The sequence below is a fragment of the Ambystoma mexicanum genome, chromosome 4p (genome assembly GCF_040938575.1).
Source record: "Ambystoma mexicanum isolate Mex_15411 chromosome 4p, UKY_AmexF1_1, whole genome shotgun sequence".
Classification (NCBI taxonomy): Eukaryota; Metazoa; Chordata; class Amphibia; order Caudata; family Ambystomatidae; genus Ambystoma; species Ambystoma mexicanum.
In genome coordinates, this window is record NC_090927.1 from 259,827,097 (window position 1) to 259,852,506 (window position 25,410).

Here is a 25,410-nt window from a genome sequence, read left to right on the forward strand (position 1 = left end):
ATCAACCGGTTAGAGCTGAGGGCAATCAGGCTAGCTCTGAAGGCTTTTCTGCCGTCTGTACGGGCAAAGGTTGAAATAGAAGGATTGAGACCTCCCAGATGACATGATGGAGGTGTTGCTTTTGGCCAGGTGGCCAGCAACAAAATCTGTACCGGTGGCGTAAGTTCTGCGACTGGTGCAGAGGACAAAATGTTGATCCTTTTCAGTGCTCCATTCCTATGGTTTTGTCTTTGTTACTTTCTTTAGCCACAGGGGCCTTCAAGTAGGTAAGTGTTACCTGGCAGCGCTGTCTATCTTTAAGCGCTCATCTGAAGAATGTTCTTCAAGATACCTTTGAGTTCTTAATTTCTTAAAGGACTGACTAATGTGTTCCCGCCGTCCCCTTTCCAGGTGTCGGTTTGTGATTTAAATTTGGTTTTGAAATATCTCATGGGTGCTCCGTTTGAACCTTTGCACTCTTGTCCTTTGAGATTATTGTCCTCCAAGACTGTGTTCTTGGTTGCAGTTACTTCGGCTCGCAGAGTGAGTGAATTGCAGGCACTTTCCTCTAAGCCGCCCTTTACTGTGTTCCACAAGGACAGGGTAGTACTGTGGGTACGTCCTTCCTTTCTACCTAAGGTAGTCTCTGAATTTCATTTGAGTCAGGAGGTTCTCCCTTCTTTCTATCCTCCTCCTCATCCTGGTAAGAAGAGGGGCGACTCCATAGGTTGGATTTTAGGAGAGCTCTGAGCTTTTATATTTCTTGGATATCCAGGGTCAGAGTGGACAATCAAACTCTTTGTGGGATATGCTGGACACCGATTGGGCCAGGCTGTTATCAAACAGACCTTATCCAGGTGGATTATCCTCACCATTACGGAGTGTTATCGATTGGCGGGTAAGGACCCTCCTGAAGGGTTGCAAGCTCATTCCACTAGGGGCGTGGCTACTTCCACCGCCCTCCAGCGGGGAGTTCCGATTAGGAATATTTGTGATGCCGCTACATGGGCTTCGTTCCACACATTTGTTAAACATTACTCCCTGGATACGATCCATGGTCAGGATTTGGCCTTTGGTAAGGCGGTTCTTAATTCCGCCATCTGATTGGGTACTCTAAATTCCTTTTGCGCCTCTATTTTCTGGTACTGCTTTGGGAGTCTGTCAAAGATGTAGAATACGTTGGAGGAACATTCAGAAGATCTGAAGCAGAAGATGACCAGAGACACCCTTCCAGTAACCACAAAGAGACCACTGCTCTCCTGAAACGGTTTTCAAATCGACAGAAGAGCTCCTAAGAGGACTCCTTCCTTTTGGCCGATGGGGCCAACTAGCCAAAAGACTACCAATGGAACGAGCCATCCTCCGACGTGCTGTGACATTCCAGGGATGCAAACCGCCAATACCAGGGGACCTCCGACCCATTTGCAGTGCAATGTCTTCCTGTGAACAAATCCTCCTAGAACTTTGGTAAGCTCCAGTTGGTCCTCCAGAGACAAGATCCTCCACCTTGAAGTCCCCTCACCAGAGTGCAGGACTTCAGAATTGAGGCGGATTGACTGGGTTTGTAACAGTTCACTATTGGAGCTTGTAAAAAGGTGCCAAAACTGCAGACTGACCTGGGAGTCTGAAGAATTCCTTGCTGAGAGTCCTTTCTCACGACTGCTGCTACGACATCCCTTCCAGCGTCCCTCCTTTCGTCACCATGATTAAGGAACAAGATACCAGGTCTATTACTGCTGCATAGGAGAGAATCCAGCTGCATCTACTTCAATACATCTAAGGTACTGCAAGGCTCAAGGTAGTACTTCCCTCAAGCCAATTTGTCACTCGTGTCACTGGAGTGCTGTATCCCGAGTTTGGCAGTTCACCCATATCCATTTCCCAGGCCTAACAGCTTTAATAGCCTGTTCACCTACAGGGAGTTTTTTTCCAAGGCCCCTAGTAACTATTTTATTCCACTAAAGCATCCTGCTTGAAAGTAATTAAAGTATCTAGTGGAACTTTGCCTTTCCTGCTACTGCCTATTGTTAGGGAGAATTCTCAGAAATGTGCGAATTCCCTCTACCTTAGATACCCCCCACAAGATGTTGCACTGCAAATGGGTCAGCGGTCTCCTGGTAGTCACGGTTTGCAACCCTGGAAGGTCACAGCACCTTGGGACATCGTTCGATTTGCAGTTCGCCATGGGGCTGGTTGATCCCACCAGCCAAAGGAAAGGGTGTCTTCCTCTTCAGAGCTCCTCTGTCGATTAGAAAGGACAGCAGTGGTCACTTCACACTTACTGGAAGGGTCTGCAGGCGTCTCTGGTCATCTTCAGCTTCAGGTCTTCTGTTCCAGTGGTTGACTTTCCTTCTGCCTCAGGAACCTCACCTTTTATTCGGATTTCCCATTCACTCTGCAAACTCCCGATGCAGTTTACAGAAAGGGGAGGGTGACTGTCCAATCAGGATAGCCAGTCCCCCATTCGAAACTGGTTCTATTTTAGGCACTCTGTCAGACAAAGGACAGGGGAGTGTTAAACTCTTCCCTTGATTCCTGCCTTCACAGACGCACTAGAGCCTAGGTGGGGAGACCCTAGGGTTCCGGCCAAAGGCCAAAACCTCATTCATACCTCTCCCTCCCAGGTTGGTCGAAGAAGGGCTAACAAAGGACAACAGCACAAGAAATAGCGAAAAAAGAAAGGAGCCACCATCTTAGATCATAGGTGACAATTTTGTGCATAACCAAGGCTGTGAATACAGTCTGCGGTAGAAAATAGCACAAACGTTGGTAGACCACGCCCACTGCCACTAGCAAAACTTTAGGGTTGTCACTGTGACCTAAAATACACAGGAACAGAGAGACTGAGATACTAGGTATCCCCTCAGTACTCCACATAAGGTGGGGTGTGCTAATCTCTTAACGTTTTAGGAAGAATACTAAGTATACCTCTATCCTTAAGAACTGGAGTCCTTAGGGAAAATGAAAGAATTTAAAAAGGAGAACCAAAGGGGTCCCCAGCAACACTGCACAGAGGGTGCTGTGTGCTGCAAATGTGTAACACAGATGTCTTTAAGAAATATGGAGGGGAAAGCAAGACTCCATAATTAAATGTAAAACATAGAGTTCAAAGTTTCCATGGTTGGAGCAAGTAAGTAAGAATGAATGAGGGGAAAAAGGCTCCCCTCATTCAGGAGAACAAGAAAAGGGTCCAGAAGTCAAGCAAAAAGTGCTGGGGGTCCCACTAGGAGAGGGGATTAAGCATAAAATGGATAAATCTCTCTAGCACTATGCAGTTACTGAGTTAATTGTACTTACCTACAGCTCACATCCTCTTCATAAGGTTAGACTGGCTGCTCTGCCATTCTACCAGACCTTTGGGTAGTACTAATTTATACTAAGAGTTGGGGACTGTATAGCATGGGATAGTGTTATAGTCTCCCCTGCTGGTAGAATTAAGGAAAACGGCCCTTACATACACCTATCTGCTCATTGCTTCATTTATGTAGCCACCGTGTGTCCTTCAGCAGGTTTCCATGGGTAGTGAGAGTTTATCTCTGGAGGATAGCACAGGGGCAATGTGCATTTCAGGTTCGATCCCCGGGTCCGCACTTAGAAACCTCTGGATATTAAGCGCGTTATAAATAACCGATCATATATCATATCTGGGACTTTTCTCTTTGAGCACCCTAGTTTAGCCATAGATCATAGTTACGAGTATAGTAATAGCAGTCTTTATGAACCTCCTTTCCTTTTAAATGTTAAAGGTATTTGTACTGCGCACCGTCACCCACGGAATTGGTCCCCAGGCGCTCAGGCGGATCTGCAAACAAGAAGGCTGGGTGGGGTTAGTCTGGTGAAGATGGAGTAGGAAAGTGAGAAAGGCGATATCCTGTTGGCAGTTTCAGTTCGGTTTTCACTGTGTGCTGAGCTGGGTGTGAATATCATCGATGCGAGTCCTCATGTGCTGTTGTTGGGACTTGGGTGTTTGTTGCAGTGTGGTGAAGTGCGTGCAGTTTGCTGTGCGAGAAGGTGGTTGTGTGGATTTTTGTGTGAGTTAAGTATGCAGAAATGTGAGCTTTTGGCTTAGTAGGTTGTCTTTTAGTCCTTATAATTTTTGCTCTATGTATCCTGTTGTCCTATGGGGTAAGCAAATTATTTTTTTTTCTTCTTTCCTGTCCGTCTAATTGTTAGGAAGTTCCCAGCTGTGTTATTTTCGACCTTTGTGTACCAGGTTGGGGCATGCATTGTCCCCCACACTGGTTTTGGTGCTGTACGTTTACAATCGCGCACTCCCTTCCAATCTATTTCCTGTCGGTGGTCCATAGCTGCCTGTGTTTACTTTCTATTCCCAGGTGGTGTTGATATATCATCCTTACCCTTCCATCTCAATCTCTCTGTGATCGTTCTTTGGTATGATTATAGCTGATCTATCTTTCAATTGTTAAGTTTATATGCTGTAGATTGTTCTTCCCTAACTTCTGTTGATGGGCGATAGCTTAGGGAGATGAGGAGGATCGGTTTCCTCTCTCGCTCTGTGTGTGTGTGTGTGTGTGTGTGTGTGTGTACCCCCATATGCATTATTTCTAGTTATGTGGTGAAGAGCCAAGATTTGAGAAGTTTTCTGAAAAGGAGGTGATCTTTTGTGTTATGTATGTTCTTTAGTAGCTCGTTGCAGGTTTTTGGGGCGAGGTGATAGAAAGAGGATCCTCTGAATGTTCTTTTGTTCTATGGTTTTGGTTCCAAACGGATGTCGCTGCTGGATCTGAGTGGCCTTGTTGGGCGGTATAGGTTTATTTTTTCTCTTAGGAACTCTGTGCCTTGGTAGTGGATTGCTCTGTGCTGTATGCACATTGATTTGAACTTGAATCGCTGTTTTATTAGTAGCCATTGTAGCGTTTTCAGAGCTGGTGTGATGTGTTCTCTTCGAGGTAGTTTGATGAGCAGTCTGGCTGCCACATTTTGTATGTGTTGGAGTTTTTTTTAGAAGTCATTCTGGCATGCCCAGATATAAGCTATTAGCGTGGTCTACTCTGGACATGACGAGAGCGATGACAGTGAGTGTTTTGTTGGTGAATGGTAGGATCCTTTTTACCGCTTGCAGGAGAAAGAAGCATTTCGTGATTGGAGCGTTTACGTGGCTCTAAAAGTTTGTTGTCTATCAGGACTCCCAGGTTTTTTACAATCTGCGATGGAGCTGGGGTTGTACCAAGTTCTGTTGGCCATGGGATGTAGTGGTTTTATTGTCTGGTTTTTGTGATGACCATTAATTCTGTTTTGCCTGGGTTGAATTTGAGGTAGGTAGAAATCATCCTGTTGTATATTTCACGAAGGCAGTTCTCTAATGTTGTTGTTTTCTTCTTGTGTGTCTTTTATTTTGTAGACTATTTGTTGGTCGTCAGCGTAGTTGTAACAGGTGAGGCCGTGTCTTTTAATGATCTTGATTAGTTGAGACCTGTAGATGTTGAATAATAACGGGGAGAAGGATGATCCTTGTGGTACTGAAAGAAGTGCTGTTTCCGTTCCTCATCGTTCTAAAGCCTACTTGTGCCTGATGCAATAGGTGGGCTCTTCTATGAATTCTTGGGTTATTCTATATATGTATGTTTCCAGCAGTTTAGCTGGGTACGGGATGTTGGAGATAGGTCTGTAATTGGAGAGGTCCTCCACGTTTCCTGCTGTATCCTTGAGGAGCAGCTTGATGTATGCTGATTTGAAAGATTGTGGCACTTTCCCTGTTGAGATTGATTGGTTGAAGATGTTTCTGTAGTAGTCTATGGGTGTCCATGTGAGAGTATTGATTTGTATGTCAGGGGGGCAGGGATCCGCGGGCGAACCGGTTTTGTTGCTTTGGTTAACCAGTTTGACTTATGTCTCCACTAATATTTGGGGGAAGCTTCGGAGTTTGTTCGGGTGTTCCTAGTAGGGGTGGGTGGGGTGCATATTGTGGTCGCATGGTCTGTTGGAAGGTCATGATATTATTTTTGAAATGGTCTGCAAGGTCATTGCATAGTTTCTTCGATGGTATTGGAGTGTTGTTGCAGACAGGTGGTTTTCTATTTCGTTTAGGATTTTAAAGTTATTTTTGTGTGTTTGGTGCTTTTAAGATTCTGTTGTCGTAGTATTTCCTTTTTGTATGAGCGGGTATGTTGACATTTGAATTTCTTTTCAGTTTTTGTCCTCGATTCTAGTTCAAGTTTTTGGTTTTTCCTTTTCATGGTGCTGAGTAGCGTGGTAAACCATTTTGGCGTTGCTCGTTTGCGTGATGGGGTAAAAGGTTTTTCTTTGGCAATCTTGTCAATTGTTGTCGTGATTCAGTTGTGAAGTAGTTCACTTTTTTTTTTGGCCAGGTCAGCTTTGTTCTTGTGGTTTGCTGATTTCCAGTAGTTCAGTTAAGTTGGAGTTTTTGATGGTTCTCCAGTTTCTTTTCATGATGATCGGTGGCTTGTACTGTAGCTTGGTTATTGGAGTGGCCACTGTGATGACGAAGGAATGATGAGGTGGTTGCTCCAGAAAATCTGAATTGGTGGTGCCGTGGTAATGAGTTTTTTTGTTGGCGACGATTGTGTCTAGTGTATGTCCTGCCGTGTGGGTTGCTCCTTTTGACTAGTTGATGTAGTTTCATTGTTGCTAATTGGCTGGCTAGAGATTTTTGTGCGGTTGTGGTTTCTTCATCACACCAGATGTGGAAGTCGCCGAGGATAATCGGGTCATTGTGCTTGATGGCTAGGTTGGTGATTGCTTCTGTGAAGGCGTCTACGAAGGTTGTATCGCAAGTTGGTGATCTGTATACCAGTATGAATTTCCGGTTTGTTGATAGGCGGAGGATTAGAGATTCACATTTGTTGATGTTTAATTTCCAGCTGTTCCTTGTGGATTGCCAGTCCGCCACCTCTTTTGGTTTTTCTGTTTGCGTGGACGCACTTGAAGTTATCATGCAGGCAGTTGTTGAGTGATCTTGTTATCTTGCCATGTTTCATTTACGAATTGGATGGCGATACCTCTGTCACATGGGAGATCGTAGATTTCGGTGGCATGTTTGGACAGTGACCTTGCATTGATTAGATTGCAGTAGATCTTTTTGGTGTGGTATGGTTTATTTGTTGTTCCCCGTTTTGATTTGTGGGTGTTCAATTGGGGTGCTTCTGTGTTGACGCCGGATGGTTAATGCTCCGTGGAGGCTTCTTTGTCATTGAATAGGTCTGTTAGATTAATGGTTGAGTTGTTGACTTCTACTGCTTCATCTCCTGTGGTTTGATGTGGATATTGCGATGCTGGAAATGCAGTTCTTCATAAACTCTTTGCGGTCCTAAACTATGGTCATCGAGGTGCCCCGCACGCCTCTTCCTTGCAGGACGCCTTCGCTTAGTCGACGACGAGCATCGCTGGGACCGGAGCTGCCGTCTCAACGCCGAGTTCACTTTCTTCGTGGGATCTCGACGATCCGTGTCTCCTGCTTTAACGGGAGCCGCTCAAGAAGAATCCGTCGATGACCCGTCGTCGAACTGCGCTATTCCAGATACATTGGGGTGGTAGAAACATTATAGAAGGAAATAAGACTTGTAGAACAATATATGGACTGGGCTTGTGAGATATCTTTACTTTACAGGTTGCCTAGGTGGGGGGGCTCTCCACACACAACTCTGGTTAACGGTAGAGGCCAGTGTTCTGCCAATTGTTCTAGCTAACTGCTTTCCTCCTACATCTATGGTTGGTTTGGTGTCCAGTCATTTGGTCGAATTAAAACTGGTCGAATGACATTTGGTCGACAACCAAATGGTCGAATTTTTTTTTTAAATTACATATTTATTTTTCGGGTTTTCGTTTTTAAATAAAAGGGTTTTTTAGAAAAAAAAAAGTGGGTTGGTGGGGACCCCCCCAAAAAAAGAGTGAAAATAAAAAAGAAAAAAAAAATTTGACCATTTGGTTTTCGACCATTTGTCTGGTCGACCAATTTTTTCGACCAAATGTCTGGTAACCGGTTGGTTTCCTTTATTTGATCTGTGTGACATTCAACCAGTTGATGCACTTTAGTGAGATCTGCTAATAAATGTGGTACCATTTAGAACTGTACATTTTTGCCATTGTCGATTTTCTGAGCACAAAGTGAGTTATTGTGATTGATAACCTTGACCTGAATTATATAAAGACTGTGTTTTAACTAATACAGGGTGTGGACAGTCCTTTGTGGGGGCCTGGGGACTACACTGTACTTAAGAACCAGCCTGCATCACCTTCTGAGAAGCTAGGCCTTGATTACTTGTCCATTGCTACCTTGGCTGGGGTCCTCTGTGCCTCTCCTCTACCATATAGGGAGCAGAAGTACAAACCACCCACCCCTCCAGTCTTTACAGATATCGGTAATGCCCTTCTGTTCTTGTGATATATGGAGCAAGGGGCTTGGTATCATCCCATTCTCTTCTTGGGTCCTCCCATCTTTTTTTCGGGTGTTCGGGGGAATTCTTTGCCTGTTTGGAGATGATCAGTGTCGTTAAAGTATCAAGGTTCTGCGCTTGTTGCAAGCTATGGTGTAAAGTATAAGGATTTTTCTCTTACAATGTTTGTTCTGTTGATTGTATTGTTTGGCGGGGTGTGTTCTGTATTCAAGGCGGCTTCTACTGGAAGTGGTTGAGTTTGTGTATCCGTATTAGTTGTTCCATGTTCCTGCTCCCTTTGTCGGCGTCCAATTCTGCGTCAGGGAATTTTGGGTCTTCAGTGGTAGGAGTTGGTCTGGGTATTGAGTTTACAGGGGCAGTTGCCCACCTGTCGTGCCTTGTGCTAGGATCATTTTGAGTTTGATCCTCTTATGTTGCGATGCCTGGATACTCTCAGAGGATGTCTGTCTGTTCAGTCGGTTGGGTTAGAGCGTACCTATTTCCATGGGAGGACTGTCCAAGGGGAGTAAGGGAGTACTAGGCGTTGGACGTGTGGCGCGATTGGTTTTGGGAGGGCTATGGGTTGTGGGTTAACTGGGGTAGTGATTTCGGTTGTAATTACTAGCTTTTACTGGCTGCTGGGTGTTCTTGGGGGTGGGGTTGGACTCGATTATGGCTGGTACTGATGGAATACCCAGAGGTTTGAGAGGACAAGATAGTGGGGAGCCTAGGTTTCATAGGTGGTTTACAATGAGATGGTCATCTTAGATTTAGGATATTGGAGGGTGGGAGAGGATCTAGCTTTTGGCGAATGCCAAGCAATTATTAAACGCCTTGATTCCTGACACCTAGACGACAGGAGACAGGCCTAGGCTTCACAGAATGGCAGACAGTGATCAAACACCAAGATTTGGGACACGTAGATAACGGAAGAAAGGCCCAGGCTTCACAGAAAGGCAGGCAGTAATGAAAACACCTAGATCCGAGATGCCTAGACAACATGAGAAAGGCCTAGTTTCCACAGAATGACAGGCAGTAATTAAAATACCTAGATTTGAGACACCTTGAAAAACTGGAGTGAGGACTGTTTTTTTTTTTTTTTTACACAAGTGTTTTTATTTTTCCATTGTATAAAACAAAGACCAACAGTGGTAAACAGCCCGGTAAGGTGCCACAAGAAATAATAAGCAAAACAAAAGGTCACATTATGAATTGGTTAATTGATAATCCATCCCCCCCTGCCTCACTTACCACTCCATAGTCCAGCTTAAGTACCCGTAAACATCATAAGAGGGTGCGATCGTGATATACTTTGCCTGTAGCAATGCATTCTATCTTAAGTTTCCCATTGTAAAACTTTACAATTCATTGCTTACCCCAATACTTCTCCCGTCAATGATTGCTGTAGCTTTGATAAACCCTTAAATTCGTTCGAAGACAAAGTAAGTGCCAACACTGTTCGTCCCCACACCTTGTGTCCAGAACTTATTACGATATTGACCACGCTTCATAAGTCATAGTGCATTAAACACCATTCGTGAGAGAATAAATTCGACCTTTGTCACTATAGGTGCTGCAACGTTTGATCCCCATATCCAGCAACCCTATTTCCTTCGGCCTTTAATACCTTTCAGGGTTCTAAGTATCTTAGGTACCCTCAGGGAGAAAGTTGAAGTAGCCCAGGCTCTCGTACCTCTATACTCTAGGTGGGGGGGAGGGGGTAAGTAATTAAAGTAAAGTAAAGAGAAGAGGAGAAGAAGAAGCAGGAACAAAAAAGACAAAAAAAAAAAACACGAACGGTTATTATCTGGACCAGTGGCGCACCTTAATGTGAATCAACCCTATACCTTACCAATTTAACATTGTTTCAGAAAGTGACTGAACTTTTATCCAACTTTATACAACTTATACAGTCAAAATCAATTTCACACAGAGCTGCTATAGAGGCCCCCATTATATCTTAGTGCAAGTCATTTTGGTGTCCCTCTATCAATCTTTGGCATTGTCGTATAGATATAGCTTCCAGTTATATCTTGGTTTTAACTGTAACTGTACAACAAGTGAATTCCAGTTCATATAACATGAATACTCCGAAGTAGGCGTGGCTTGAAGTAGTAGGCTTCTCTGTCTTTCACGAAATCATGAAAGGGTGACCACATGGTGAGGAACCGTTGATATCTCTCTGAGTTGAGGGCGCAAATCTTTTCCATGGCCATTACTCCCCAGACCTTTACCCACCACCACGCTGTTTGTGGACCTGCCTCACTCTTCCAGTTCTGGGCTAGGGTCATTTGTGCTGCTGAAAGCAGATGAGTAATTAGGGTAGCCGTGGGCCCTGACATTGCATATTTTCCTTCTATGGGCACTCCCAGTATGATCGTCTTTGGGGACATTGGTAATTCTACCCCTGTGATGTCTTTGATGTGGCTCAGAATTTCCTTCCAGAACATGTTTGCTTTAGGGCATGTCCACCACATGTGGAAAAGGTCGCCTTTCTCTCCACAGTTCCTCCAGCAGTTTGGGGAGTAGGACCTGTTAATTTTGTGTATTCTGTGGGGGGACAAGTACCATCTGAAGCAGAGTTTATAGGCTGATTCTTTGATCGTTGTACATCTGGAGGTACCCTGAGCTCTTGCCCATATTTGATTCCATTCCTGCTCCGTTATGGGTTCGTCCATGTCTCTTTCCCAGCTCACTTTGTATGGGAGCTCATCCTCCGCGTGAGCCTTATTGAGTAACCTATACAGTCTGGTCACTCCCTTCGATATCTGACCCTCCTGTATGGTCAGTTCGAGACCTGATGGAGCCCTGGTGTCTGCCTGTTTCACTGCTGGATGGGTTATCCAGTGTCTGAGCTGTATAGATCTATAGCGTTCTTTTTCATCCAGGCTGAATTTCCGTTGGCATTCTGTGAAAAGCAGTGGGGTGCCATTACTGTATAAGTCTTGCTGAGTCAGTGCATCGGCTCCGGTCCATCCTACCCAGATTTTTTTTCTGAAGGCCCGGAGAGAAGTCCTGGTTATGCATGAGTGGGGTGTAGGGACCCAGCCCCAGTGGGATTCCTTTCCTTCTCCGGGCTTTGTCCCAGTTAAGTAGGGACAGTTTAGTCGCTTCCAGTAGGAGACCACCGTTCTCACGATCTCGGCTTTTCAGGCTTAATAGAGCTCCTAGGGGAATGGACGTGGCCGCTTGTTCAATATGACACCATCCTTTGTAATTATCGGGGTTCGCCCATCTCAGTAACGGAGCCAGTTGCGCTGCCAGTATGTAACGGTTCATGTCTGGAACCCCCAGGCCACCGAGGGGCGGCGGACGCATCATGATGCGTTTCTGTACCCTAGGCTTCGCCCCCGCCACATTAATTATAATATAGCATTTTGCAGCTCTTTGATCTTCGCCAGGGTAATAACCAACGGGATAGCTCCCGCTACGTAAGAGCCTGGGGAGGATTATCATTTTCATTGCTGTGATTCGGGCGAACCACGACAGCTCCTGGGCTTCCCATTTAAGCATATCTTCCTGCAGCTGTTTCCATAGGGGGATTATATTTGCCTTGTATAATTTGTTTGGGTCTCTCGTCAAATGGATCCCCAAATACTCTAATGAATCTTCCACCCAGGGAACTGGGAAATTCTTCTCCAACTTCTTAATCACTCCCCCCTTCTCCGAGATGTTCATTGCCTTAGATTTTGCAAAATTAATGGCGAAACCGGAGACTTCACGGAATTCCTGTAGTTGTGACATTGCTCGGTGTATCGTTACTTCAGGGTCTCTCATGAAGAGCATAATGTCAACGGCATAGAGTGCGATGTTATGGGTTCTCTGGCCGAATTGCAATCCCCTGATTTCGACATCCTCCCTGAACCTTGCGGCACACGGTTCCATTGCCATTGCAAATATTAGTGGGGAGAGTGGACATCCATGACGTGTGTGTACCTCTCCGAACTTTGATGTATTCCGACCTTTGGCCATTGAGGGTGAAGCTCGTCGACGGGAATTTATAATTTGCTACTACCATGCGCGAGAACTCTGGAGCGCAACCAAAACCCTCCAGCACCAACTCCAGGTAGCCCCAGTCCATACTGTCAAATGCCCGTCTAGCGTCTAGGGCAGCCACTGCGATCGCTTGCTGCGTTCGTCCCCCCACGTCTAATACATTTATTGCTCTTCTCGCATTGTCCTGGGTGAGTCGGCCTGTAATAAATCCCGCTTGGTCGTCATGTATTATGCCCGGAAGGACCTTCATCAGCCTTGTTGCTAAGATTTTGGAGTATAGTTTTGCATCTGTGTTCATCAGTGCGATAGGGCGGTAGTTGGAGCATTCCTGTGGGGCTTTCCCTGGTTTTAGAAGAAGTAAGGTTGTGGACTGCCCCATATCCAATGTTACCAGACCCTCTTCTCTGACCGTGTGTGGCAGAGGCTAATGGTCACAGTCCCCTCCAGATGTGACTCAAGGCAATGTTCACAATTCTCTGAGTGCGACAGAGGCTAAGTTTCACAGTTCTAGCTCAATCTGGTACAGTTTAGTATTCAGTTTTATCTTCATCTGGAAGAGACCTGCGACGCAGGCTAATATTCGCAGATCTATCTCAGTGTGGTACAGGCTAGTGTTCAGTCCTCTCTATATGCAACTCTGGTAATAATCACAATCCTCACTAGTTATGAAGATGGTTAGTATTAACAGCCTGGTGTGCTATGTTCTGAGGGTAGGTAGAGTGGCAGGGCTTCCGGTGTACAGTGATTGCTCTACTCCCAAACAAGGCCACACCGACCTTGATGGTCGCTGCTGGTTGACTGCTGGTCTCTGGCCTCCCCTGATGACACCTGCAGACACGATGGGGCACTGCCACTTTTGGAGCTGCCCTTTGCCTCGGGGGCCCTTAGACGCAGGGGCTGCCACAGGCGCGTTGCCTTTGGAGTGCCGTTCATAAGGTCCTAGAGGTCCGGGTGCTGTTTGCTGGGTGCCAATCAGCCGGCCGAGGGTGGGAGGGAAGCGGCATGAAACACAGGGAGGAGGGAGGGAAAGCATGCAGGATCCTGACGCCTTTTGTACATCACAATATTGGTGCCACTTTACATGGCAAAATGAGTCTGTGATTGATGGACTTCTTTGAGAGGTGACTGCATTAGGTTGACGGCATCACATTTTAAGCAGCCATTATTGCCACATTAAGTTTAAGAAATAGCGGTTTAAATGTATTGATGTTTCTAGGACCAGCTAAACAGCATAGTGCAAATCCTCAACTGACATTGTTTAACCACCAGTTAATTGATTTTCAACAATAGTGTTATTGAAAACTTACCCCTCTTTCATTTATACAGGTAAATGAAACCATCCTGAGGCCACTGACTGTAGAGCCTCCTCTAACAAACCTTCAGAAAAGTGAAGAGATAATTAAGAAGGAGATGATCACAATGCTTCACTACGATACTCTCCATCACCCATATGGTGATAATGCTGGTGCTAGGAAGCTCAAAGGCCCTGGATCTAGCAGTTGCAGTACAGAGCACATAGCATATTTGGAAATGAATCCATATGAAAAATATTCCAAGGAGGATATCGCCCTGGTAAGCATTCTGTAAAGGACTGGTTCTTTGTTAAACTGTCTGCAAAATTGCAAAATTGTACAACTAGGAGCATCAATGTTGAAAATGAGCTTATAGACTTCGACCTATTTCCATGTTAGAAATGCTTTCCTCAGGCCAATGTTAAGTGTGTGAGAGAGACCTACCCACAACTTGTTAGGCAAGAATTGAGGTAGTAACCCTGTGGGAGACTACACAACCCTTGTCCTCTTGCTATTAGGTAACCCACCTATTGGTATAGGTCTGTACTACACAAGTTGGTAGTGTGACTGAGCAGTCAGACTTATCTCGAGGGGTAAATGTGAGCTGTAGCAATGAAATCCACCAATACAAGTATCCAAATAACACTTGCACTCAAGGTTTTTAGTTAAAATAACTATTTATTTAACGGTCAGTTTTAAATAAGCATTCTTTCAAAAGGGAGCAATCAAATACACTTTAAAGTACTTTCTCAGAATCCACACAAAGCAAGTAGATACTCTTTAGATGGGCTTCATACACACTTCCTACATTACTGTCCTAAATAGGACAGTAATGGCATTTATGTATCACTTGTACACTTTGTAAATTCTGAGGTTTATAGAAAGGAAATGTTAAATGAAGGAAAAATGTTAAACGGGTTCTCAAAGCATGTGAGCACTTTATATCTTCCAATGAATTCTAGATAAAAACATTTCCCAGTAATATTAGTTTAAAACCAATGCATCACCTATGAGCGACAGTAAGAATCAGTCAATGGGAGCCAGGACAGCCAAAGTCAATTGGAGCAAAGTCTATGAAGCTGAGGCACTTCTTAGATGGCAAAAGTCTTGCACAACGTTAGAGAGTTTGTTGAATGAAAAATCACTGTAGGGTCATAAGCTGTTACAGTTGTGGAAGTTAGAGCTGAAATCAACTCTTGAAAAACAACTCCAGCAAGTCGCAACCGAGAAGAGCAAGCTGCAGACACTGAGTTAAGTACCCCAAGTCAGAACAGTACCTTTGGTTAGAAGAAGAGGGTCGAGCTGGCTTCTATCTGGTTGTAGCGATGCAGATCCTGTGTTCCTGGGCCTCAGTCGTATGGACAAGAGGGAGGAGATCTGGGGACTCCTGCTGCAGCAATTTGATGTTCGGCGACAGCTACAGGCTCTTTTCGTTCAGCGGTTTCAGCGCTTGGCAAACGGCACCGTCACGGATCTCTGATACCGGTTGGGCTTCCTTCACTCCTTGGGTCCTACACTCTGGTCGTCCTGCTTCCGGAGGGTCCTGAGGAGACGCCTGGATCTTTTGGCCGGCTTGCAGACGTTGCACTCGACTACGGATTTCCCGACCCCTGGCACTCGGTTCTTGCAGCAGCGAAGAAGTACAGCCAATCAGGGAAGATGGTACAGTGGAGTTTGTCTAAGGGTTAGTTGGTCCCACTAACCCAAGGGAATAAGTTGTCCCTTCCTGCGCTTCTCTGTCAAATTGAAAAAGGAGTTTCAGCACAGCAGCAGGGCTTCGCCGGGCAATTCGAAGTTCCCGGAGGATGCAGCAAGCTTTGTTCACGGTTTCTTTGTTGGGTGTTTCTCTCTGTGGTCGACTCTGCCTCTAGTCCCAAAACCCTCACCTTTTAAGCAGGTTTCTCCCATTCTTGCACAGCCTAGGCTTTCAATTACACAGCCGATCCGGACTGGTTGCATTCAGGCATTCCTAGAGACAAACGACAGGTGAGTTTTGGGACCCACCCTCACAGCCTGTCCTTCCAGACAAACTAGAGCCAGAGACGGGCTTCAGGGCTGAAGCCCACCAAAGGCAAGACAAACAAAAGGCTCAAATCTGTTTGGTCGCACAGAGTAAAACCCAAGAAAGACCTCACAAACAGAAAATGGCGAAAAAGGAAGTCAGGGGCCACTTTGACAAAATGGTCACCCATGGGTTCTGTACTGCAGATGAGGGTTCAGCCTGTGGTAGAAAAGCACAATGGTAGGAAAAATTGAACCATTTCCACCAGCCATTTAAAGTAGTGAGGGTAACATACAAATGTTACAAAAGAATGTAGGATAAGTGGCTACTTGGTAACCCCCCCAGCACTCCACATAAAATGGTGTATGCTGGACCTACTAGAGAAAAGTTAAGTAAAGTCAATTTCACTTTACTATTCTTGGGAATGGTAGTTAGCACAAGAAAAGATATTTAAACCTTATGAGGAATGTAAAGGATTTCTCTGTGACACTGCACTAAAGGTGCTGTGTGTCACCATACAAAAAGTAGATGCTCGACGCAGTGTCCTGCCTGAAGACCCAGGTGATACAAACTGAATTGTCCTCATCCATCGAACTGGTGGCGGCCACCCTTTCGAAGGTGAAAGGGACTGACCCGGTCCAGGGTGCCCCTATGGCGGCCAAGGTGGCTCTTCCTCCAAGGTGGGAGGCTTCGGCCAAGCCAGTGGAAAAGACCCCGGAAAGGAGGATGCCGTCCCTTAGCCCGAGACTGACCCCTCGGGACCCAAAATGTGTGTGGAAGAACCCCAGGGCACGGATATTTCTTCTTTCAACGTGGAGGACGAGGCTTCCGTCCACACCACCCCCGGAGGAGGTTGGGGACTAAGACGACAAAAAGAATGTTGAGGTAGTCTCCCATGGCTGGGGCGACAGTGACGACAAGGTCGGTCGGGGACGACATAGGCGCTGGGCCCAGCGACCGTACTCCACAGACACCACCCAGAGATCTGTCGCATGACATCCTCTCAACCCTCCACACGCTGGTGTCGGAAATACAGAAGAGGATGCCAACGGCACCACCAGCGATGACCCCGTTGACACCGGGGCCACCACCGCCTAAAAAAAGGAGGAGGCATCCTATGCCTCTGCTCCAGCTACCACTGCCCTCCCCCACTAGGGATACAGGGACAGACACGTCTACAACAGACACCAACAGCAGCATTTCTCTGCCTCCAAGGGCTTCTCTGCCGGACGAAGTGGGCTCTTTCCACTCCATGATCGCCCGTGTATTGGAACTGTTCCAGCTCACGCAAGAAGACACAAAGGAGGGCTTCTTGTATCAGCGCCAGGAGGCGAAAAGGAAGACCATTCTGTCGGTGCCACTCCTGGATGACGCCTGGAATGAGGGTCTGGCGCTGCTGAAGAACCCCACCTCGGCCCCGGCGAAAAGAGACCGGCTAGCAAAGAAATACTGGGTGCCGGAGTCTGCAACCAAATGTCAGCGGTCACAGCCATCACCGGACTCTGCGATCTTGGCGGCTGCCGGAAGAAGTCATCCAACCCGTCGTCCTCAGCCTCTGGTTCCCCGGACAGTGAGGGGGAAGAAGTTCGACTCTGTGGGTAGAAGGGTCATCTACTCAGTGGCGACGACGGTCAAGGCAGCGAACGCTTTAGCCATCCTGGCTAGGTAGCACTGGGAATTATGGTACAAGATGTCCCTGATTCTTGATTTCCTCCCCGATGACAAACTAGTCGAGGCGATAGAGATCCTTCAGGAAGGCGATGTGGCATCGGGCTACTTCATCACAGTGGCTGTGGATATTGCGGATTCAGGGTTCTGCCAGATGGGAAACGGGGTTTGCCTACGTCATCGTGGCTGGCTGAAGGCCACCAACTTCAGGCAAGATGTTCAGACAAGGGTCCTGGACATGCCGATCAACAGAGACAATCTTTGGCAAGGCCGTCGAAGAATCTCTTCAGGCCATCAAGCTGACACAGACGGCCCATGCCCTGGGCACGCTGCAACAGCACTGTCTGTCCTTTCATTCCTCAAGAGGGAAGTCAGGCAGATCTTCGAAGGGTTTCGGTAGCGTATCGTCCTCTTACCGCCAGCCCTCCCGTTTTACGACCCAGGAAGCCTGCAGGGGTCGCTCCAAGGCCTTCGGAGGTGGCCGCTGTTGCCGTCGAGGCTCCCAAGGCAGCACACCGGCCTCTAAGCAGGACTGAACCGGCCAATACTTCGGGCCCGCACCCCAGCACCTCGGTGGGAGGCCGGCTGGCGAACTTTGTCAGCGTATGCGAAAACCTCTCCACTGATCGATGGGTGCTGGATGCTCTCGCCGACGGAAACCGAGTTTCGGAGAAAGAGCCCGCGAATACCATCAGTGGCCTGGCAAGAGCAACACATCACTCAGCTGCTGCTGGAGGTTTGAGCCATGTTTCAAAAGGGGCAATAGAGCTGCTGCCGAAGATACTTTCTAGTAAGAGAGAAGACAGGGGGCTGTAGCCCATTCTCGAGCTATGACGACTCAACAAGTACATCAAGTCCCAAAAATTTAGGATGGTGATGTTGCAGCACGTGCTCGGCCTACTGGAGGTGGAAGACTTTCTGTCTTTGTTGGATTTAGAGGACACATACTTCCACATCCCTCCAAGTCCCCATTCACGAAAAACATTGCAAGCACCTGCGCTTCGTCGTACAAGGGAAGCACTACCAGATCAAGGCTCTCCCCTTCTGACTGAAGTCAGTGCATGTTGGGGAGAATTCTCAGAAATTTGCTAATTCCTCTCTACATTAGAAACCCCCCAGCAACTTGGCTGGATTTTAGGACTTTTTAATTTTGAACATGGAGCGAGAGAGACCCTTTTTCCCACTCTCTCATGTATTTTAATGTGATTTGAACTCTGTTTATTTTGGTTGTGGAGTATGACAAACTCCATAGGCATCATCTTTTTACATTGTGACACATAGCACCTTCAGTGCAGTGACACAGGGAAGTCTTTCAGATTTCCAAAAGGTTTAAATACCTTCTCGTGGATAAACTGTTTCCAAGAGCAGTGAAGTGAAATTGACTTTACTTACATTGTAACTTTCTAGACCCAGCACACACTATCTTACAATAGGGTGCTGGAGGGGTTACTTAGTATCCCCCTTGTCTAGTTTCTCATGTAACAATTTTATGTTACCCTTTCTACAATGAATGGCTGGTGGCAGTGGTTTACATTTAACTACCATTGGGAGTTTTTACTGCGGGCTGTGTTGTCAAAATGGCCACGGTTGTCTTTTTTTGCTATTTCTTGTTGGAAAGGTCCTTCGCGCACCAAACCTGGTTTGGTCCCTTTGTCCGTTTTGGCTTTGGCGGGATTCACAAGTGAAGCCCGCCTCTGGCTCCAGTATGTCTGGTATGGACAGGAAGTGAGGGAGGTGCCCGAAATGCCCTGTGCTTAATCCCCTTGCTAACAGGAATGCACCCAAAGGTTATTGGCCAGCTGACTGTCCGGCAAGAACAGCCACCCTGCTGGGTGATTGGCCAGCTATGCTGGAATGAATGGGAGGGAACTGAATAAAAGGCAAGGCTCTTGGCTTGGTAGGCAGTCAACCACTGGACGAAGGAACCAAAGAAGAACTTGAAGAGGACGCCTGCTGCAACTCCTGGACCGTTGGTTTGCCCGGTGAAGCCCTGCTGCTGTGCTGAAACTCCAAATCCGTATCGACAGAGCAGCCCCTGTAAGGACGATTTCTTCCCTTGAGTTGGTGGGACCAATCAACTCCAAAGTAAGCCACCTGGACATCCTTCTCAGAGCTGGGTGAATTTTCAGAGTTGCTGCTGGAAACCGTATAGCCAGGGAGAAGAACACCAGATGTGTGCGTTGCTTTTAAGCTGGCTGGACTCCAAGGAAGCAGGATTGACTGAGCCTGAGCCCCCGCAACAGAGTGCGGGACCCCAGAAGCAAGGAAAGTCCATCTCGACAGCCAGGAACCACAGTGTTGCTATTTGCGGTAGACGCGAGGAGCTGGAACACTGAACAGCCACTGCTTTGAAGATTGCCGGTTGTGAGCAGTGACGGTCCCATTGCAGTGCAGGAGTGCCCTGAAGACCTCCCTCTTGTCCCCATGACTGAGGCGCAGGAACAGTGAGATCTGCAGAGCTGCACAGGAACAGAAGTCATCTGCTGCACTTTTTCTTCAATTCAAAGGTACTGTACAAAGTCTGAGAGACGGTACCTCTTGCTGTAGAGTTGCTTGCATCCTACCCTTCACAAGTCTAACGGCTTGTGGCCCTACATTTGATTCTTCTTTTCTTCAAAGCCTTGTAAAACATTGTGCAATGACTTTTCTACTTACCTACCAAGAGTGCTCCATCCTATATGAGACTTTTGCTCATTGACTTTGGCCTAGCCGGTTATACTGAATGACTCTGCTGTGGTATTTGTCTACTTAAGAATATTTGTGGTCTCTTGTTCTAATAACCTTTTCCTTTTACCAACTTATAACAGTATTCTAAATGCAAACAGTAAGATATTAATGTCCCCAGCACTCTAGCTATTGAAGTCTCCCGAGGGTGTAGGTTGTGTCTGTGGGCTATCCCAAAAGGGTCTTTACTGATTGAGAAAACAAAGAGTGTACAGTATTGAATTGTATTTGTGTGTTGCTATTATATTGCTCCCTTCTGAAAAAGGCTTACTCTAACTGACTGATAAATTAATAATTGTTTGTTCAAGAAACCTTGAGTGTAATTGTTTATTTGAATACTTGTCACTGTGAATCTCTGTGGAACTCCCCTACATCTCACACTGACCCCTCTTGAGATTAGCCTGGCTGCTCAACACCCTAACAAAACTGTGTAGTACAAGCTTATACCAAAGGTTGGGTTTCCAATATCTGTAGTTAGAGTTGTTTGTAGTGTTCCCAGAGGGTACTGCATACAGACTTTGCCTAACGGGGACTACTAGGTAACCCCCAGCACTCCCCATAAAATGGGGCGTGCTGGACCTTCAAAGAGAAAAGGTAAGTAAAGTCAATTTCACTTTACTATTCTTGGGAACTGTAGTTCACACTAGAAAAGGTAGTTAAGGATTTCTCTGTGACACTGCACGGAAGTTGCTGTGTGTCACCATACATAAAGCAGATTGAGCTGAGGGAGTCGCCCCTGCCCTTTAAGACGAGGTAACAGTACTATGAAATTAATGGGGATGCAGAGGTTATTCAAACATCAATAATCTAAATGACTCGGGTAGTTGGCAAAAAGGTTGACTGTTTTAATATCAATTATCTAAAACGGAGTACAACGGGCATCAACGGACGTATCACTGCATGGTTTTCTCTCAATGCATCTTTAAAAAAAAAAAGCGTACTTTTATAACAAAAACTTGTCATAGGTGACGTCAACCTTCGTATTTACTAACGGCATCCTCTGTGGCAAACTACAAAAACCTAGTGAAGAAAGTGATTGGGTCTAAGGGAACATCCAAGTATATGTTCCATACTAGTCTGAGAGAGTGATGGGATCCTTAAAATAAGGTGGGGCAACTAAGCCCTCCAATTAAACATGTCACTATGAATGTCACTAAATACACAACGTCCCATTGGCCAAACAAACTATAGGACCCTTAATCACGCATCCCCCTATAATTGGCTGTTTCTCTTACATCCATCAGTACTTCTCCACCGACGTTGGCAGCACGCAGGCTAGATTTCCAGGTGCTGGTGAGCTGGTCATAACCATTGCTTCCCACCAATTAGCTTATCTATCATCACCTCAGTGGTATGCTGTCAATTAAGGCTTTGAACTTGTCCTTGAGAGTGTTCTTTACTCTGGAGAATTCCGGGGAGTAGAGGCACGCTCTGCCTCCATGCGTACGTGTGGTTCGTCATGTTTGTCCAACTTTATCCTGCCACATGACTGAAGAACACAAAATTGAGCTCTAGTGCATTTAAAATACTATTATTTAACGTCTTCTTCGTTTTTGTCCATGCCTTCTGAACAGAGTTTCGTTTTTTCACAAGATTGTAACTAATGCCAACTCATCCCAGCCCTGAACGGCCTTGGCTTCTTGGTGCTCGTCCAACCTTGCCTTTTGGAGATTGTCTCCTGTAATTCAATTGCTTTTCAACTGGAAAAGGCCTTCTTTTTCTTTCCCATGCACTTGCACGATCTGAATGACACCTGGCCTAGTAGGATAGTGGTCTGTCCCCCCCCTTTCTTTCCCACCCTTGCCTCGTCGCGCCTTGAAAAACTTGTGTATAGGCGCGTTATAAATGCCATATCATATAACACGTAGTGGAGACATCCAGTCTTTACTCACTATATATGTATATGTTGGCGCATGCCGCAATCTATTCACTACTTAGCCTTAATGCTTCATCTGCTTGCGTTTCTTTGCATATGTACACGTGTAAAATGACTTCATATCTTCGTTTCTGTAGCGTTTCTTCATGCCCAAGGTTTCCCTTATCTTTGATACATTCTTGATGCTTTATAGAATATCTTAATTGTCTTGTCTCTGCATCTCTTCTATACATGTCAGTTTGGCTTTGTGTGTGATGTCACCATTCTTCTTTCATTCATTTGCTCTGCTTCTTCTGGGATTTCCTTCAAATGACCATCAAACTGTCTCGTGTGCAGGTATGGCTTTCTCAATGGGAACCTTCCTTCCAGGATTCTCTTTGGTATCTGTATTTTCACTGGTCCTGCGCACGTCTCACTGTCTGGTTCCCACCATATAGGCAATGTGGGTGAGATGGTTGAGGTGGGGGCACTTGGCTCCTTCTCTACACTCCCCCCTCTGGGCGATTCATTGAGTACTTTACCATCATCCGTCACGTCTAGAATCCTCGTCTGAAGAAAAGCTTCTTTGGGATCGATATCTTTGACTCCCTTCTGGCATCCAGCTGATTGCACATGCTCATCTTTGTTCCAAGTCATGAGCATGCACTGTCCACTTGGACTGCAATAGAGCCATCTACCCACATACATTTGATGGTTCTTTGGATACCTCAGGTGCATGAATGCTGGCCTTCACTAAATCTCAGATTTCTTCATCTGTCAAGTCTCTGGCCGTCCATCCAGATTCAACACCAATCATGATTTTCATCCCCATGACTTTATTTGCTGTCTTCTTGCATTGTGTAAGTATTATCCTGATCACACAGAATCCAAGCAACACAACCACTATCAGGGCTCCAAGGAACTTGAACATGTTTGCCATCCATTGTGGGACCCAAGAAAAGATCGTCCCAAGCTAGCTATAAGCAGTATCTTCCACTTCGTCTATCATCTGGACGTGTAGCTGCGTCAGCATCTCTATGGCCTCTATCAAGGTGCCATTTTCGTCATCATGGGAAGGTATAAATATGCAACCCGATTCCCCGATTTTTGCACAAACACCTCCATCCTTAGCTGTGATCATGTCCAGGACATACCTATTCTGGAGAGTCATCAGTTGTATGGCTCTCATCTGTTCTCTGATGGCATTGAATCCCTTTATGGTAGTGTTGATCGTCTGCAGCAATTCCCATCTGGTAATCTGCAGACATTTGGTATTTGCTCCAACTTGGATCCTTGGCATGAAAATCATCGTGAATATCGACGAAGTCTGGCTGAACAGTCTCTGCTCATATGGGATGGACTCAAAAGCTTCTATTGACTTGGCTGATAAATAGTTCTCTCTTCATTCGATTAATCAGCTCCACAGATCTCTTCTTCCTCTGGTGAGCATCTGCTTTAGGAAAACTGTTCAGGCTTAACTCACTTTTAGGAATCCCCACCGCTGGAACATGGACATTCACTAGTGAGCATTGTCCTCACCAGTCCTTGGTAGCTTCATGTAAGCTCTGCATCCGCATGCCCAGTAGTGATCCATTATCACTGCTGTCCCAATGTTCATTCCTGGTGCATCAAAGACTCAACCACAGTTCTTATTCTCTCCTATTTTTCTTGTGCCATTGTTTCTGAAGCACCGCTTTGCACTTTCCAAAGCCGCTATCTGCAAGGGTCCTCCTTTATCTTTGACCCAGGTCAGTAGTTTAGCAGGTTTCAACCACAAAGATTTAGACAGCATTTCCGCGTTCTCAATAGTTGGCTGGTAGTGACCCATTATTATCCAGTCTCTGCAGATCACCACACCTTCTTCCCACCCATCTGGTGATCGCACTGATCCCCAAATCTGCATCTGTCCTCTGTTCTTCCATTTACAAATCTCTTCTGCAGATTTTCCAGGACTCAAATCTCCTGTTTACTTCCCATCTGATTTCAGCTCCTTTTACTCCAGGTCTTTCATATCTGATCACGTGGTTCTTGGTGTGCACCCTATTTCTTGTCGTCGTGTCTTGGACATAATCATCTTTTTCTGGATCTGTCCATTCAGTTGCCCATTTAAGATGGGCTGTTCGATCCATGAACTGGCCTCTTGTACGACAGAATGCTAAGTGTGATAGACCATGTACAGTCACAATGATGCCTTTTCTTAGCAGCAGCATATGATGGCCATAGAGAGTCTGCTACAACCTCCATACGTGACCTCCCTCCAAAATGTAACCCAGGTTCTATCACAGGACCAGGTGCCTTTAAAGGTACCTCCCAAAGTATCAACAATCGCATGTCTCGGCTGCCTTGTAGTCGCCACATCAGTACCCTCCTTCTGCATAGGAAGATGCACAGGAATCTTTGCTCTATTTGAATCTAGATAGTAAGCAGTACGAGCTGTAAGTGAAAGAAGTATCACTATGAACAAAATGCATGTGTAAATAACGTACAGGTAAGCCACTTCTTACAATAGCTTCTTACACATCGTGGACGTCTCTCGTCTGCCATAATGTTGTTGCTGTTGATGCTGCCCATTCTTAATCTTTTTTAAGGAAGGAAAAAATCGATTCTTAATCTGGCAACATCATGCAATTCTCTGGAAGCTGCTGAGTTTGCTCCATAAGTTTCTTGATCAGCTGACTGATTGCTAAACGATTAACAAAGTTCCCAATATAGACAAAGGAATCGTCCGTTCACCAGACTAAATGTGGGTGCCTCGCCAGCAAGAAGTAGAAGACTATAGTTAGTAGGCTCTGGATTTCTCCTCCAAAAGTCTCATTCAGTTCTCAGTGTTCTCTCAGAATATAGATTGACGTGTTATTATATTTCTTAACAATCCATTAAGTGCCATGTTATTCCTCAGATCTCAAAAGAAAATTCAAACATCAGTTGTCTTCCAACAAGATGCAGGCATTCCTCTATCAAATAATAAAATACCAAGCCGACCAGTCTATGCGCATGTTCAGCTGATGGGGGCATTTGTGTTTTCCCCACTGTACTCAGGAAGTTGAAGAATTTGCTCTATTATGGCTGCAAGCAATCTCCTCACGATTGGACCATTTTTAGGATCTTGGGCGAAGAATGAACAGAAAAACTGTAAGAACGATCCTGTGTACCTGAACATCAGGCATTACCATGGGTGCCTCCAGAAAGAAACTCGGTAAGAAAGGAATCTGGAACTGATCCCTCTTCCAGTCATCGAAAATTAACTCCAAATCTGGCATTTTTCCTTCTTGATCAAGACTTAAGCATGTCTCAGTCCAATGTGAACAAATCCCTGTGGCCCAAGAACAAATGGCTCCCCTGAACTCCTTTTTTAGTAGCTGAAAAGAGTTTCCCGAAACAAGCCACAGTCCAATGTACTCTTTATCTGTTTATTCAACAGCTTCTGTGTCGTCCTTCCTCGTCATGGACCTAGTCTGTGCTTGCTGTGGTTCTTCACCGATGCTTGCTTCCGATTGGGGTGAAGGGGGTTCTTCAGCTTAGATCTTTACGTCTTCAACA

General features: G+C 45.9%; 1 protein-coding gene across 1 annotated transcript in view; it reads left to right on the forward strand.

Annotated features, from left to right (window-relative positions):
- The window catches only part of CDC5L (cell division cycle 5 like), a 472,644-nt gene that overhangs the window by 365,276 nt on the left and 81,958 nt on the right, over positions 1–25,410 (forward strand). Inside the window, exon 13 of the mRNA XM_069605787.1 lies at positions 13,656–13,901. Within this exon, the coding sequence (XP_069461888.1) occupies positions 13,656–13,901 (246 nt within the window). The remainder of the gene's footprint in view (positions 1–13,655; positions 13,902–25,410) is intronic.